Raw genomic sequence first — 12,501 nt, forward strand, 5'->3', positions numbered from 1 at the left:
GTACCTCAGATCCAGTAGTCTTTGGCCTCTTTGCAGGAATTTCTTTATCCTATAGGGAAAGAGTGAAGTAAAGAAGTATATAAAGAACACTAGACAGCAACATTATATTCACATAAATACAGGCAACAGCACTTTGCAATGCAATTGAAACAGCCCTTTGTGAGCACAAAGGCCTAAATTATAACTTTTAAAATTAAGTACTCAGTTTTGTTTCATTGTGAAATTCTAACCTTCGAGACATTAACAAAGGAAGATAAAAAATGTACAAAGATACATTTACTTTCTCCCAGCTACCAAGAAATTTGAGCAGCAATTTAAGTCTGTAGTCAACTAATTGAACAGTCATCCTTCTGTACAGTTGAAGAAGACAAAAACCAATCCAAAATAAACAAAACCAGTACAAAAAATAAAGCTGGATTTCTCCATCAAAGTCTATAAATCTTAGACAAGGGGATGGAAAGACTCTAGCATACATCCTTAAGTCATCCTCCTGAAAACAAGGCAAATTAACAGAGACCTTAACCATGACTTCCCTTCTTGCTCACCCTTCAGGCCCTATATTGGGTAGAGTGCTATTTCCCCACTCACACACTAAAATGAAAGTCTCTCCACACTGATCAGACACTCTAATTTACCCTACTGGCAGAATCACACACTATAAGCTACTCCCACAAACTTTTAACTCTAGGTGCAGGCACAGCAAGGCCTCTGGGAACATGTGATGAAAATGCCCATTGCTTTTCCAGCAATAGCATGAACTGAACATGGTATCTTAATAATGACACTCTGAATGGCCTGCCTTTCCCACTGACAAGCACTTAGGTCTGCTGATTGAAAAGGTTTCACTCAGATTTCTAATATCTCGGATTTAATAATTTAGGAGATTGGTTCATCAGTTCAGGAGTCTCCATATGAACATGTTCAAACTACTGACCTTTTGCACCACTCATATCACCCATAGAGACTCGGCAACAAAACAAGAAAACGACTAAAACTCCCCCAGCCTGTTTGTGTCACAAGCACCCTGTGATAAGCAAACCTCAGCCTAAACCAAAGACTGGCAGTTCTCCCATCAGTGACAGACTAAACAGCCGTTTCATTATTGCTGTAATGAAACCCCAGGGAGGGCAGCTAACAAGACGTGACAGCGCTCAGCTGCACCTCGCGCACTGCACTGCGAATCTCCAAAGGTGTGATTACCACTTCTCTCCTGGGCATTGCTGCTGGCTTCCAATTCTAATGCTCCTTTTGGGAATTAAAGACATACACCATAAGTTATACAAGTGTGTGCTGTACAACCACGACAAAGAAATGTACACTTTTAATGGCAGGTGTAGAAAACTGCTAATTCAAAAAGAGTAACAGTACAAAATTAATTCAAGCACACATAAACACAAAACTAAACGCAGAAAATTATCACAAGATACAGTGAGGGTTCTCCTGCCCTCAATCACTTAGAGACTTAAACAGATACCTAGGCTTGAATAAACAGCAATTATGTTTCACTGTAAGTTATTAAATTCAGTAGAGAAAATTTGGTGCAGTCATCATGCCTGTATTACATAAGGCATCAGTCTGGGTTAGAGTGGTCCTTTCTGGCACTAAACATTTCTCTGTTGATTACAAAAAAAAAAAAAAGCTTTTAAAACCTGCACTTTTATCTAAAGAACAGCAGAAAAACTATTAGCATTTTGAAATTAATCGTGTTTCAAGGCATAAAAAACATACCTCTTTAGATCCAGCAAACAAGGGAATGTCATGGAATGGGGAAATATATTTACCATCTGCATTCTCTGAAAGACAAAATGAAGTAGCATTGCAAACCTAAAGATATGGTATAAGATGTTGGTGTTGCTAAACATCACACAATACAGAAATGTGTGTATGCTATGACTGTGCATTGGTTAAACTTTTTCTGAAGTTCAATTTCAAGCACGTACCTACACAGAGGACAAGGAATTTGAGTGTTTTGACAAGGATTCATTAGAATCAAAGTTATTGCTTTAGAATTCAACACTATGCTTCTCTTCTACCTGGCAATACAAGCTATACAAGGATGAGAAGATTCTTTCATTCTTTTCTACTCCCTGACCAAACACAACAAATAAAAAAAAAAAAACACCAAACCCAAGGAACCCATTTGCATCAGTAGGGTTTCTAGCAATGTTGCCCCTATGATTGCACTGTATTTCTAATTAAAAGAGTTTCATGACCACAAGTCCACCCAGCGTAATAGGCTAAAGTCTGATCAAGAGGAGCGAGGGATGGGAAAATTGCTCTAGGCCCTTGATATGAAACACCACACCTCGAAACCAGCAGAAACAGACCTTAACTCAATGGGGGTCCAATCTGCACTGCAGCCTTGCCCCCACTCTGGAAAGAAACTAATTTCACTGGAGCATATGCTTAAGTTTTCCAAGTCCAAGTATCACATCAAAAAAGTGCAAACACTAATTCAAATCCCAAGGAATTTCTTCTCTGGTAGCATCCCTATTCATAGTAAAGGAAAAAGCAGACAAGGCACCTCACTTTGCTTTGGACTTTTGACCACCTCAGCAAAGAATAGTAAATGGAGTTGATGTGCGATGCCTGGAAACCTCCCAGGTGCTCCTCCCAAATCAAAGAAAGTTTAGTGGTTGGCTGTTTATTCCACCAAATAAAGTGACTTTCTCTAGACGATGTCCTGCACTGGCAGCCCCACGAATGAGCACAAGGGAGCTCTGGCAGTGCTGCCAAGCAGGCACACACCGCCTCCGCTTCTCCCACACCAGCAGACGTCAGAGGTCTGTAGGTCAATGGACCAGAAATGTACAAAGCCACTGCGGTAGGACTGGCACACAAACAAGACAACACTGTTACGAAAATACGTAATACTGAACACGGCACACCCTCAGCTCTCGCTGGGTCTTGAGACGCCTCCTGGAGCACTGCCCGTGCCCTCGCAATGTCACTCGCCGGCCCCCGCTCGGGATTGGAGCCCCACGTGTTGGATGCCAGCCTTCCGCCTCGGTGACGTGTCTGCTGGGAGGGAGGGCTGCCCTGGTCACAAGGGACACGCTGGGCTGTCACACCACAGAGCTTCTCACTACTATCACTGGGGTGCCACAGGCCCCCGCGGCCAGGCTGCCACTACGCGGCACCACGGCGGCGCTTCACTCACGGCGTCCTCCGGAGCTCAGCAAGGGCAGGGCTGGGCCGGGGCTGAGCAGGCCCAGCATCCCCCCTCCAAAAGCCGAGATGTCTACAGGATCTGCTCTCACTCTCTACAGAACCACTGCTCTCCCCCCTACAGCAGTGAGAAGGCTCGGGGGCGATACCTCAGCCAGCCCGAGGAGCCGCCGCGGGAGCGGGGAGCCGCCGCCACCTCCGTGCGCCGCGCGCGCCGGGGGAGGAAGGGGTTTATGGAGTCCGGGGACTGCTACTTACTAAAGTAGAGGCGGTAATCGGGCGAGTTGGGGCGGCCCCGCTGTTCCGTGCTGTAGCGGGACATGGCGCCCAGGCGCCCCCACCCCCGCGCCACCAGCAGCACCCGCGACAGCCCCGGCGGCGCTCGCATGATGGCGGCGGCCGCGCGCCGCCTTCCCTCCCCTTCCTGCGGCCGCCGCGCCGGCCCTGCCCCGCCTGCTGCGGCCCCGGCCGGGCCCAGGGCAGCGCCGCGGGGGAAGCAGAGGGGCTCGGGGCTGCCCAGCCTCCAGGGAGGGCTCCAGCCGGTTGAAATTTACAGTAACGAAAGCCAGCCCCTCCTTGAGGCGGTAGGTGACCCCAGCGGGAGCCAGGCAAGCTTGCGCAGGCGGTAGCCCAGGTGTACCCAGGCTGAGGTGCTCGCAGGCCACCAGCACTGCCAGGAGGGGGAATGCCAAGAGGATGGAGCCAGGCTCTTCTCGGTGATGCAAAGCACTAGGGCTCGAGGGAGTGGGCAGAAGCTGACACACAGGAAGTCCCACCTGAACACGAGGAAGAACTTCTTTACTGTGCAGGTGGCCGAGCACTGGAACACATTGCCCAGAGAGGCTGTGGAGTCTCTGTAAAAGGAGATACTGAAGAACCATCTGGACACAATCCCGCTCCATATGCTCTAGGCTGATTCTGCTTGAGCAGGGTGGTTGGACCAGATGAGCTGCTGCCTACCCTTCCAACCTGACCAATTTGGTCATTCTGTGAAAAGTGTGGATGCAAAATTAGGGATGATGGTACCAAGGGTTGCTATCCTTACCCGAGGCCCACAACAGAATGAAGATCCTACCTGCTGCTCCCTAGGTACAGGAATGTTAGTTTCTTGGCACACATTTTTATGTCACCCAAGCCACTCTGTGTCTGCTCTGTTTACAGCTGGGCTGTTTGCATGGGTTCCCAATCAGAGATAAATTTTTATACTGAACCCTGCTGATACTTCATTTAGATTCTGTATTCATCTTGTATTGTTTTTAAAGCATAATAACTCTACATATGATCTGATTCCTTTAAATTCCCTTTTCATTGATCCTTGAGGATGATTTCAAAAGAATTTCCTCTGTCAATAAGGATGGCAGTCCTTGAAGTAGTGCTTCTTATTTGTGGATCTTTCAAAAATTCCTGAAAAGTGACAAATACCACTATTTGCATTTCATTGGAGAGACTGAGGCAGAATAACTTTTGTTGCATCATCACTCTTAAATCTCAAGCCAATTATCTTGTGTATTCATCTTGAAAGGTGGTCAATATTAGCTTTGAATGTTAATTCTGATTTGAATTACCCTGAACAATTTCTGCAGGCTAACTCCATGTTACCCTCATTATTTTATACATTATTTTAAATGTTATTGGGAATGGTTTTTTTTTTTTTTTTTTTGCAGCAGCAGCAGCAGCAGAAAGGCTAAGTCAGTATCTTCCTTCAGATTTAAGCAGCATATAACTACTTCTCATTATTTGTTCCCTTTAGTACTTTGGTAGGTCAAGCTTCAAAAGTGTTGGGATTGTCTGCTCAATGTGTGCAGCAAGGACACAGAATTATTTTACACTAGAGCAGGAGATTTTCATGATGGCCTCACTACTGTTCCCACATGTACTCTGAAATGTTTCAGTTGGAGCTCTGGATCTTTGATGAAGCTGTAGTCTAGTGTGTGGATTTCCCATTACAAGAAAGCTCTGGGGGAAAAAAAAAGCTATGGTCTCCTCTGATTTGTGCCACTGCTTGCTGCATTTGTGACAATAGACATCTCCAGAAGAGCAGAGAGGCAATTTTGCAGGGCCATTGCCCACTTCTGCAGAAGCTACGAAATAGTACTTCATATTTCATCAGAGGAGTTGGCATCTGAGTTCACCAAATGCAAGATTTTCAGGGATAATCCCCTGAATTGAACATGTAGGGGTAAAATTCTTCATAGAATCATAGACCTGGTGGGGAGGGTCCTTAAAGATCATGTAGTTCCCCCTGCCATGGACAGGGACATCTTTTACCAAACCAGGCTGCTCAGAGCTCCATCCAACCTGGCAATGAACACTTCCAAGGATCACATCCACAACCTCTCTGGGCAACCTGTTCCAGTGTCTCACCACCCTCACAGTAAAGAATTTCTTTGTTATATCTAATCCTAGTCATACTCTCTTTCAGTCTGAAGCCACTCCCCCTTGTCCCATCACTACATACTCTTGTAAGAAGTCCCTCTCCATCTTTCTTCTAGGCTCCCCTCAGATACCAACAGCTCTCTGTAGTTCTAAAGTTTTTAAGGTTGTATAGAAGGCAAACAATCTGTTTTTCATGTGGAGTAATTAAAAAAAGGGAAAAACCTATATAACTGTTTTCTATTGTAATAAAATCTATTATGTGCTTTCTTTGAGTTGGCCTGCTGCTGAAATGGGCAAAGCTAAAAGGAAACATGTGCCACAGGCCTAGCATTCCACCTCTGTTTAGTTCTGAGGCATCTGGATTTCATTTATGGAAGGTCAGAGCCTTTGAAAATCACTTACTGAGAATACACACAGGATTTTTACACTTGCAAAGCTGACAGATGGGTGTAAGATTATTCTAGTAGGAGTCCAATTCATATATATTTTCCTCTACAAGCTGGAAAGTGAAACACACTGCAGTGTCCAGGCATCCTGGTAAGATGCACAAAGTCTGAGCACAGAGTTCTCCATTGCCTTGTGTTGTGAACATGGTCTTACCTAAAACTCTCTCATCTGTAATGGGAAATCAGCTGTGAAGCACTTAGAATTTATGAAATATAAACAAGTTTTTGTGCAGGTGCTGTTTAGATGCATAGATAAATGCCATCATGTTACCTAGCAAGGGTAGATGATAGAGCAGAAAACTACAGTGACACCCTGCTAATGCTACCAGAGCAGAGAACATGATGTTTTACTACTCTAAGGTATCCAAAATTATCCTAGTACTGCAGAAATAGTAATTCTTTAAATAGGTTTGATTGTATTTTTCAGTGTTGTGCAGTGTATTACACAGAATATAACTGAAGTACACCAATACTCCTCAAGTCATATTTGGGTAAGACCAACTCCCTGGTTAGAATAAATTTACCTACCATCCTTGAATCTTTGAAACAAATCAATGTCTTGGTTCCAATATTTACCTTGAGTAAATTCTCCAAAATTACCAAGTCTTTTACTGCCAAGGGATTTTTTTTTCACATTCATTCCCAAGCATTTTGCATCTAGCTCCTTGCATATCATTCCAATTGGGCCAGCAAAAAGCATTTATAGGACTGATGCCGTTCATTTACCTTGTAACAGCTCCCACTGAAAAACAATCAAAATATTGCTATTTATTTCAATGGAATTAGAGCCAGGTCCTTAAGACTTAAGTAGAACTTACATGGTGCTTAGGTTTTATGCTTGCCCTCTGCACAGGGGTGAATCTCATTCCAGCAAAATGCCACTGGAGTATAGCAAAAACTCAGCAGCAATATAACCATCTAAGCCTGAAGGACGTCCTTATTTCAAAAGTTTGCACTCTGCAGTGTACATTTACATGGATTTTAGATAAATTTTTATATACACACATAAATATTTAAAAATTAATGTTTTGCCCATTAAAATGCTGTACAAAATAAATGCGGAAAATATTATCTATATTATAATTTAAGGAAACCCATCCTCCTGAATGAAAATAATTTTCATCTTTTCACCTAATAAAGCTTTGAAGTATTTCATTAGTATGACTATGTGCTATTTCAGTGCGTTTGCTCTTGGCTGGTGATCACATCATTATCATTAAATTTTGCTGTAATAGAAGTTCTATCTCCATGGCTTATAAGACCGTTAATCTGAAGGAATCAATTCTTGCCAGCCTTCTGTTTTACTGCTACCTGTATGCAAAAGTCACAGCCGGGTTTCCTCCCTGCCCAGCCACCTCAGTGGAACAGGTCACTCCCTGGGCCTGCTGGCCAGTGCTCACTCGTTCAGCCAACACCATCTCCCCCAGCTGCCAATGGACCAGCTGGAACCAGTGCTCCCCTAGGGCAGATCAAGCCAGGCAAGGCTACCTGAGGCAGTTTAGGGACTTTGGGCTAAGTTATTCAGATTGCTTTTCAGCCAAAGCAAGTTAAGGGCCATGAACAACTGGTGCAGGTCTTTGCACTGACAGTCCTCAGCAGGAGAAGGATGATGAATCATTGGAGTCGGTGACCTCTTTCATTGGCACAGCTGGATTTGGCTGTGAGGATGTCTAGAGAGGATGTCTACAAGCAGCCAACTCACATATGGATTTGTATATTGCTCACTGATGGATGCCTGATGGCAATGAAAGACTGCATCATCTAACTGAAAGGAGTCATTGTGTATTTCAGTAACTAGAATTAGGTTTATCAGGTTACATTACTTTCCATCCCAATGTGAATAAGAACAGAGGCTCCTATCCCAAAGACACTAAGTACCTTGGGTCAAACTGTGAGCCCTTGTTTTGTAGCAGTGAACTCACTTCAGTAAGCCAATTGCTTTAAAGAGACTGGTCTATTGTATTTATGCAAAATTTGGATTTAGTCATAATACTCATTGCTGTTAGGAAGATTTTAAGTTTACACCCTGTCTGTCCCTGAATAAATTGTTTGTCTGAGCTGTTTTGTTTAAGCTGTTTGTTTCTTTTTTAACCATGCTTTTTGTTAGGATCCCCTGTGAAGTGTGTTAGGATTTTCTTGCCAGACTTAACTTCTCTAGACCTCTGCCTAGAAAGTGATTTGCCTATGAAGAGGCCAGGACACCACAACTGAGTTTCTGACTAGTTTTGTCAGATATGTCCATTTCTTCCCTCCTAGGTATCTGTACTGAGTTAATTTTAAGCTCTGTGAACCAAGGATTTTCAACCTACCCTAACTCAAATTAAACTTGTTTGTGAGTATGAACTGAAGCTAATTTTTTTAAAGACTCTTATCTTTGCTACTCTAAGGCACCTCTCCCATCACAAAAGAAAAATCACCAAATAGTATTCCCTCTGGTTCATTCTTTCATTCATTCTTTCACAAATGTACACAAACAGGAACATAGAGAGAAAGAAAAATAGGGTCCAGTTCAGCTATAAGAATACTGTCTGGAAATATGAAATTTTAGTGTGAAGTTGCAAATCTATAATGATTCAAAATAGAGACCTAGAAGGAAAATCTTTCCAGTTGCTCATAATAGTCCATTTTTAGGTTCCATTCCTCTCTTGATTTGTGAATTGCCAGACATAAGGTTCTCAAAGAATTCCACAGAAAATATTTCATCTTGGTAATTTCCATGCCCTCATATTTTACACTGAAACACACAATAATGAAGAATCATCTTCCTGTTCTTTTACCTATGCCTCGCTCTCTTGCTTGTCTTTCCTCATTAGCTTTGATATCACAGTGCCATCTACTAGATCAACAGAGTCAGGTTATTTTCCTTAGAAAATTACATGGCTGTAACACTGAAGAAATCAAAGGGCTGCTCAATTTCCTGGCAAGTTCTCTCTCCTTCTCACCTCCCAACCCTTTCAAAGCATCACTGCCCTTACATGTCCCCCTTTGGGAGCTGGCCCAGCTCCAAGCCCATCAGACCTACACAAAGCCCTGGCTGGATAGATCCACAGCACTGCAAGGACAATTCAAGCCCTGCTGACCCTTTTCTCAGCATCCCTTCTCCTCTCTGGCAGGTGTTTCAATTTGAGAGATGGGTCCCCCTCTGTAGGCAGAAAACACGTCAGCCTTTTGTGTGTGTAAACTGGAGCAGAGGCTTTGTTTGGAGTAAGAAAGCATCACAGCAGTCAGAGGAGATAGATTGCATATCTTGAAAGGCTGAGCCATCCCTTCTTAGAAATATCCACAGCCTAGCCTGAGCCCCAGCAGGCATGTACTTTATGATTTTTTCCTACAAATATTTAGACAAGAAACACTGTAGACAGGGCTAAAAGAAATTATCACTGTGCACTTACTTCTAAAGACCTGTTTCTCTACAGGAATCACCAGTCTGGCAAGATCAACACTAGGAGTGAAGGTGAGACTGCCACACTAAATAACTTTTCACCTACGAGACAGGCTTTTTTCTCTTTTTGTACTATTGAAAGGTGTTTGAAGTTTTTTCCTATGTATATTTCAAAGTAATTGTGATTCAATCGTTGTGAAAAATCAGCATGTAGACTCCAGTTTTACCTATCCCTAAGCCTTATCTTTTTATTGCTTTTTTCCTCACCTGTCATGCTGTTCTTATCTTACCAGTACTGTTGCAAACAGGTAGAGTGTACGTACCAGCCACTTTCCTGTGCTCAAAGTCCTCGATGGGCCTTACACAGGATTGTTCTTATCAAATCCTCCACGTTTTGCCCCTCAGAAGACATTTTTGCTATGACACGTGCATACAGGCTGAGTGACAAGGTACAGGCTTCCTTTTATTTGCACTGAGGCTTCTCTGTATGGAGATGGGGAGCTACAGAGACATCTGCACTCTTTGCTGTCATGCTTCACCTGTGGGGAAGGTAGGACAGCTTTCTGCAGCAGTACCATGGTACCTTTCTGCTTCTCCACTGCCTGTCAAGTGTGATCTCTTTACATAGGTGAAACTGACAGTCACTCTGCAGCTGCAGACTGAGACTTTCTTTTCCTTGGTGTGTGTGCTGGCCATTGCAGTGAGCAAACTTGGAAATGCCAATCCCATGCCATTGCCACAGGTCTCCAGTGTTGGTCTGTGCATCCACTCAAAGGCAACAGGCATGGCACTCTACCCACACCGGTATTTTTTGTATAACTTCTGGGATCCTAAGTTATAAAGAAATCTTCTGTAACAGCTGTGAGGTATGACAAGAAAACAACTAACTGTTTGCTTACTTAATGACCATTAGTCTTTATGGCGCTTCTGGTTCATTTATAGCTCAGGACTGAGATAAAGGTTGGCATTGACCCTACAACAATCAGCTCTTGTATGTGGCCAATACAGTTGCTGGGGAACACAATGCCAATATTTTCTGTGTTGACACCAGCACCTGTTCTGTTTCTTAAGCAGGGTGGCTTCTGTGCAAATAACTCCTGTGAGTGTTCGCATCAACTGGATTCCAGTTCGCTGTGTAGAATTGAGCATAACAGAGTAGTTAAAGAGATTTCCTCATTCATTGTAAAAAGAGCATCTTGTCCATGTACATACCATATATTCCTCATGTCTTATGGATTAGTGACTTTGGTACTGTTTTCCCATCAGTTGTTAATGGGGCCAGAAGACAGCAGGAATAAATTGAAATTGCTCATACTATTGGGAGTGGCAGTGAATGCTTCTGACCCGTGCTTTCTGTGGTCAGAACACACAGTTCTGACCCGTGCTTTCTGTGGCATTTTGTTATAGTCAGTAAAGATCAGCAAACAGTAATAAGAGTTTATAGGGGTCCTGCTCAAATCTGTTACAAAACAATAACATTGTTTTTATGTAGTCCCTCTGCTGATTGCCAGGCATAGCCCACAGGTGTAAATCCACGATGGGATTTAATGTGATGATGGATAAACCCAGTTGTCTCTCAAATTTCCCTCCCTCCAAAGGGGATAGGGAAGCCACCAGTTCTGAACATGTCCCACTCATTTGGAGTATCACAGAAGATATGGTATTTTCAGCCTTTCCAATGTTGGGCGGCACAGAGGAGATATTTTGTAAGTTCTCATCTATATTCTGAACTGTGGTGTAGGCTTGCTTTGGGCTCCTGGCTTTCTCCAAAATAATGCTGCTGGCTAAAGCCATGTAAACCATTCCAAGTACAACAGCAGCAGCAACTACAGCTGGCCTTCCCCATAACAATTTTGTTGCTGAATGAACATGTACTTTTTCACTCCCTGTGACTGAGTTGAAGAGGAAGAAGAAGACAACTTTTGCATGTGGGGAGATTACTGTCATAATAAACACCTGAGCAAACTTTACTATATCCTGTCTTGCCTGTAACTCTGCATATGTGCCAGAACTTACAATGCCAAGAATTCTATTGAGTTTGTTCTTCCACCTTCACCCAGCCAAGATACATTCCCCAGTTCTCCTCCAAACCATTTTAATTTAAATAAATATAATGAAATCTCATCTAAAATTATGAGACCTCTGTTTTCTGAGAAGCATGACACTGAAATCATGGTGGGGAGAGATATCTTCTCGGGGTAATTCTGGCCTAAGCAACCATCAGCCCTACGCACAGCTGCTCGTATTTGCCCTGTGTCATCCCCTGCTTCATGCTGCCACAACTGCTTCCTTAGCTGGTTGAGGAGCTAATCAGAAGCAAAAATCCAGATGGAAAATAGCCCAGGGAAAAGGGGAGAGGGAAGGAGTTTTCTGCCAGATCAGTTCCTCCATCTCATCTCAAATGCGTGTGTTTACGCCCTGCAGCAATAATGGGAACAAATTCATCTGGGGAAGGGGGGCAGTCAGGGTGGTGACTATTTAAACCAGTTTTACCACCCTCGATGAATACCAAGCTCTTGCTTCAAATAAAAGCTCCTCCCAAAGTCCCCAGTGTAAGGAAATTGTCTGGTTGATTTCTCTAGCTCCCACTTTAGTCTGTGTACTACTTGTTGCTAGAGCTTTGATGCTTGTCACAAGTGTGTCAGCAGTCTGTCCCTGCCTACGCCTCTCCCTGCTGTCACCACTGCTTTGCCTTTCAAGGAACTTTTGTGGTCTGACTTTCAGAATACAGAGTTTCTTAGGAAATATCAAAGAGGAGGCAAGACGTAACACATGAATTGCCTATGTAATATGTGACTCTCTGTGTGAGCACGAAGTCTTCCCAGTGTTCCCCGCACCACTTTATTCCTCTGCCAGGCTGTGTTTGGGCTGGACACTTTGTGCAGCACTGGCATGGTGCTGCAATTTGACATAGTTTATTGTTATTGCTTAACAGTTTCATAACCTCTTACTTTCACTACTGGGTAGAAATGAAGGGCTTTGATGAGGAGATTGCATTACAGGACCAGTTTTGTAAAGAAAAACAAAACTTGGAAAAGAGGTTACACTACTACGTCTCATCCCAGCTTGTTTTTTACTAGACAGTCCTTCGGGGACATAGCGTGGCAGTGCTAAAGCCAAACGCTCTGC

At 43.5% G+C, this 12,501-nt stretch overlaps 1 protein-coding gene across 1 annotated transcript in view; it reads right to left on the reverse strand.

Moving 5' to 3' along the window:
- The window catches only part of PPA2 (inorganic pyrophosphatase 2), a 34,666-nt gene extending 31,079 nt beyond the window's left edge, over positions 1-3,587 (reverse strand). Inside the window, exons 1-3 of the mRNA XM_053940328.1 lie at positions 3,427-3,587; positions 1,729-1,793; positions 5-49 (exon numbers count right to left, since the gene is read on the reverse strand). Of these exons, the coding sequence (XP_053796303.1) occupies positions 5-49; positions 1,729-1,793; positions 3,427-3,556 (240 nt within the window). The 5' untranslated portion in view covers positions 3,557-3,587. The remainder of the gene's footprint in view (positions 1-4; positions 50-1,728; positions 1,794-3,426) is intronic.
- Between the last annotated feature and the right edge of the window lie 8,914 nt (positions 3,588-12,501).

The sequence above is a fragment of the Vidua chalybeata genome, chromosome 4, assembly GCF_026979565.1.
Source record: "Vidua chalybeata isolate OUT-0048 chromosome 4, bVidCha1 merged haplotype, whole genome shotgun sequence".
NCBI lineage: Eukaryota > Metazoa > Chordata > Aves > Passeriformes > Viduidae > Vidua > Vidua chalybeata.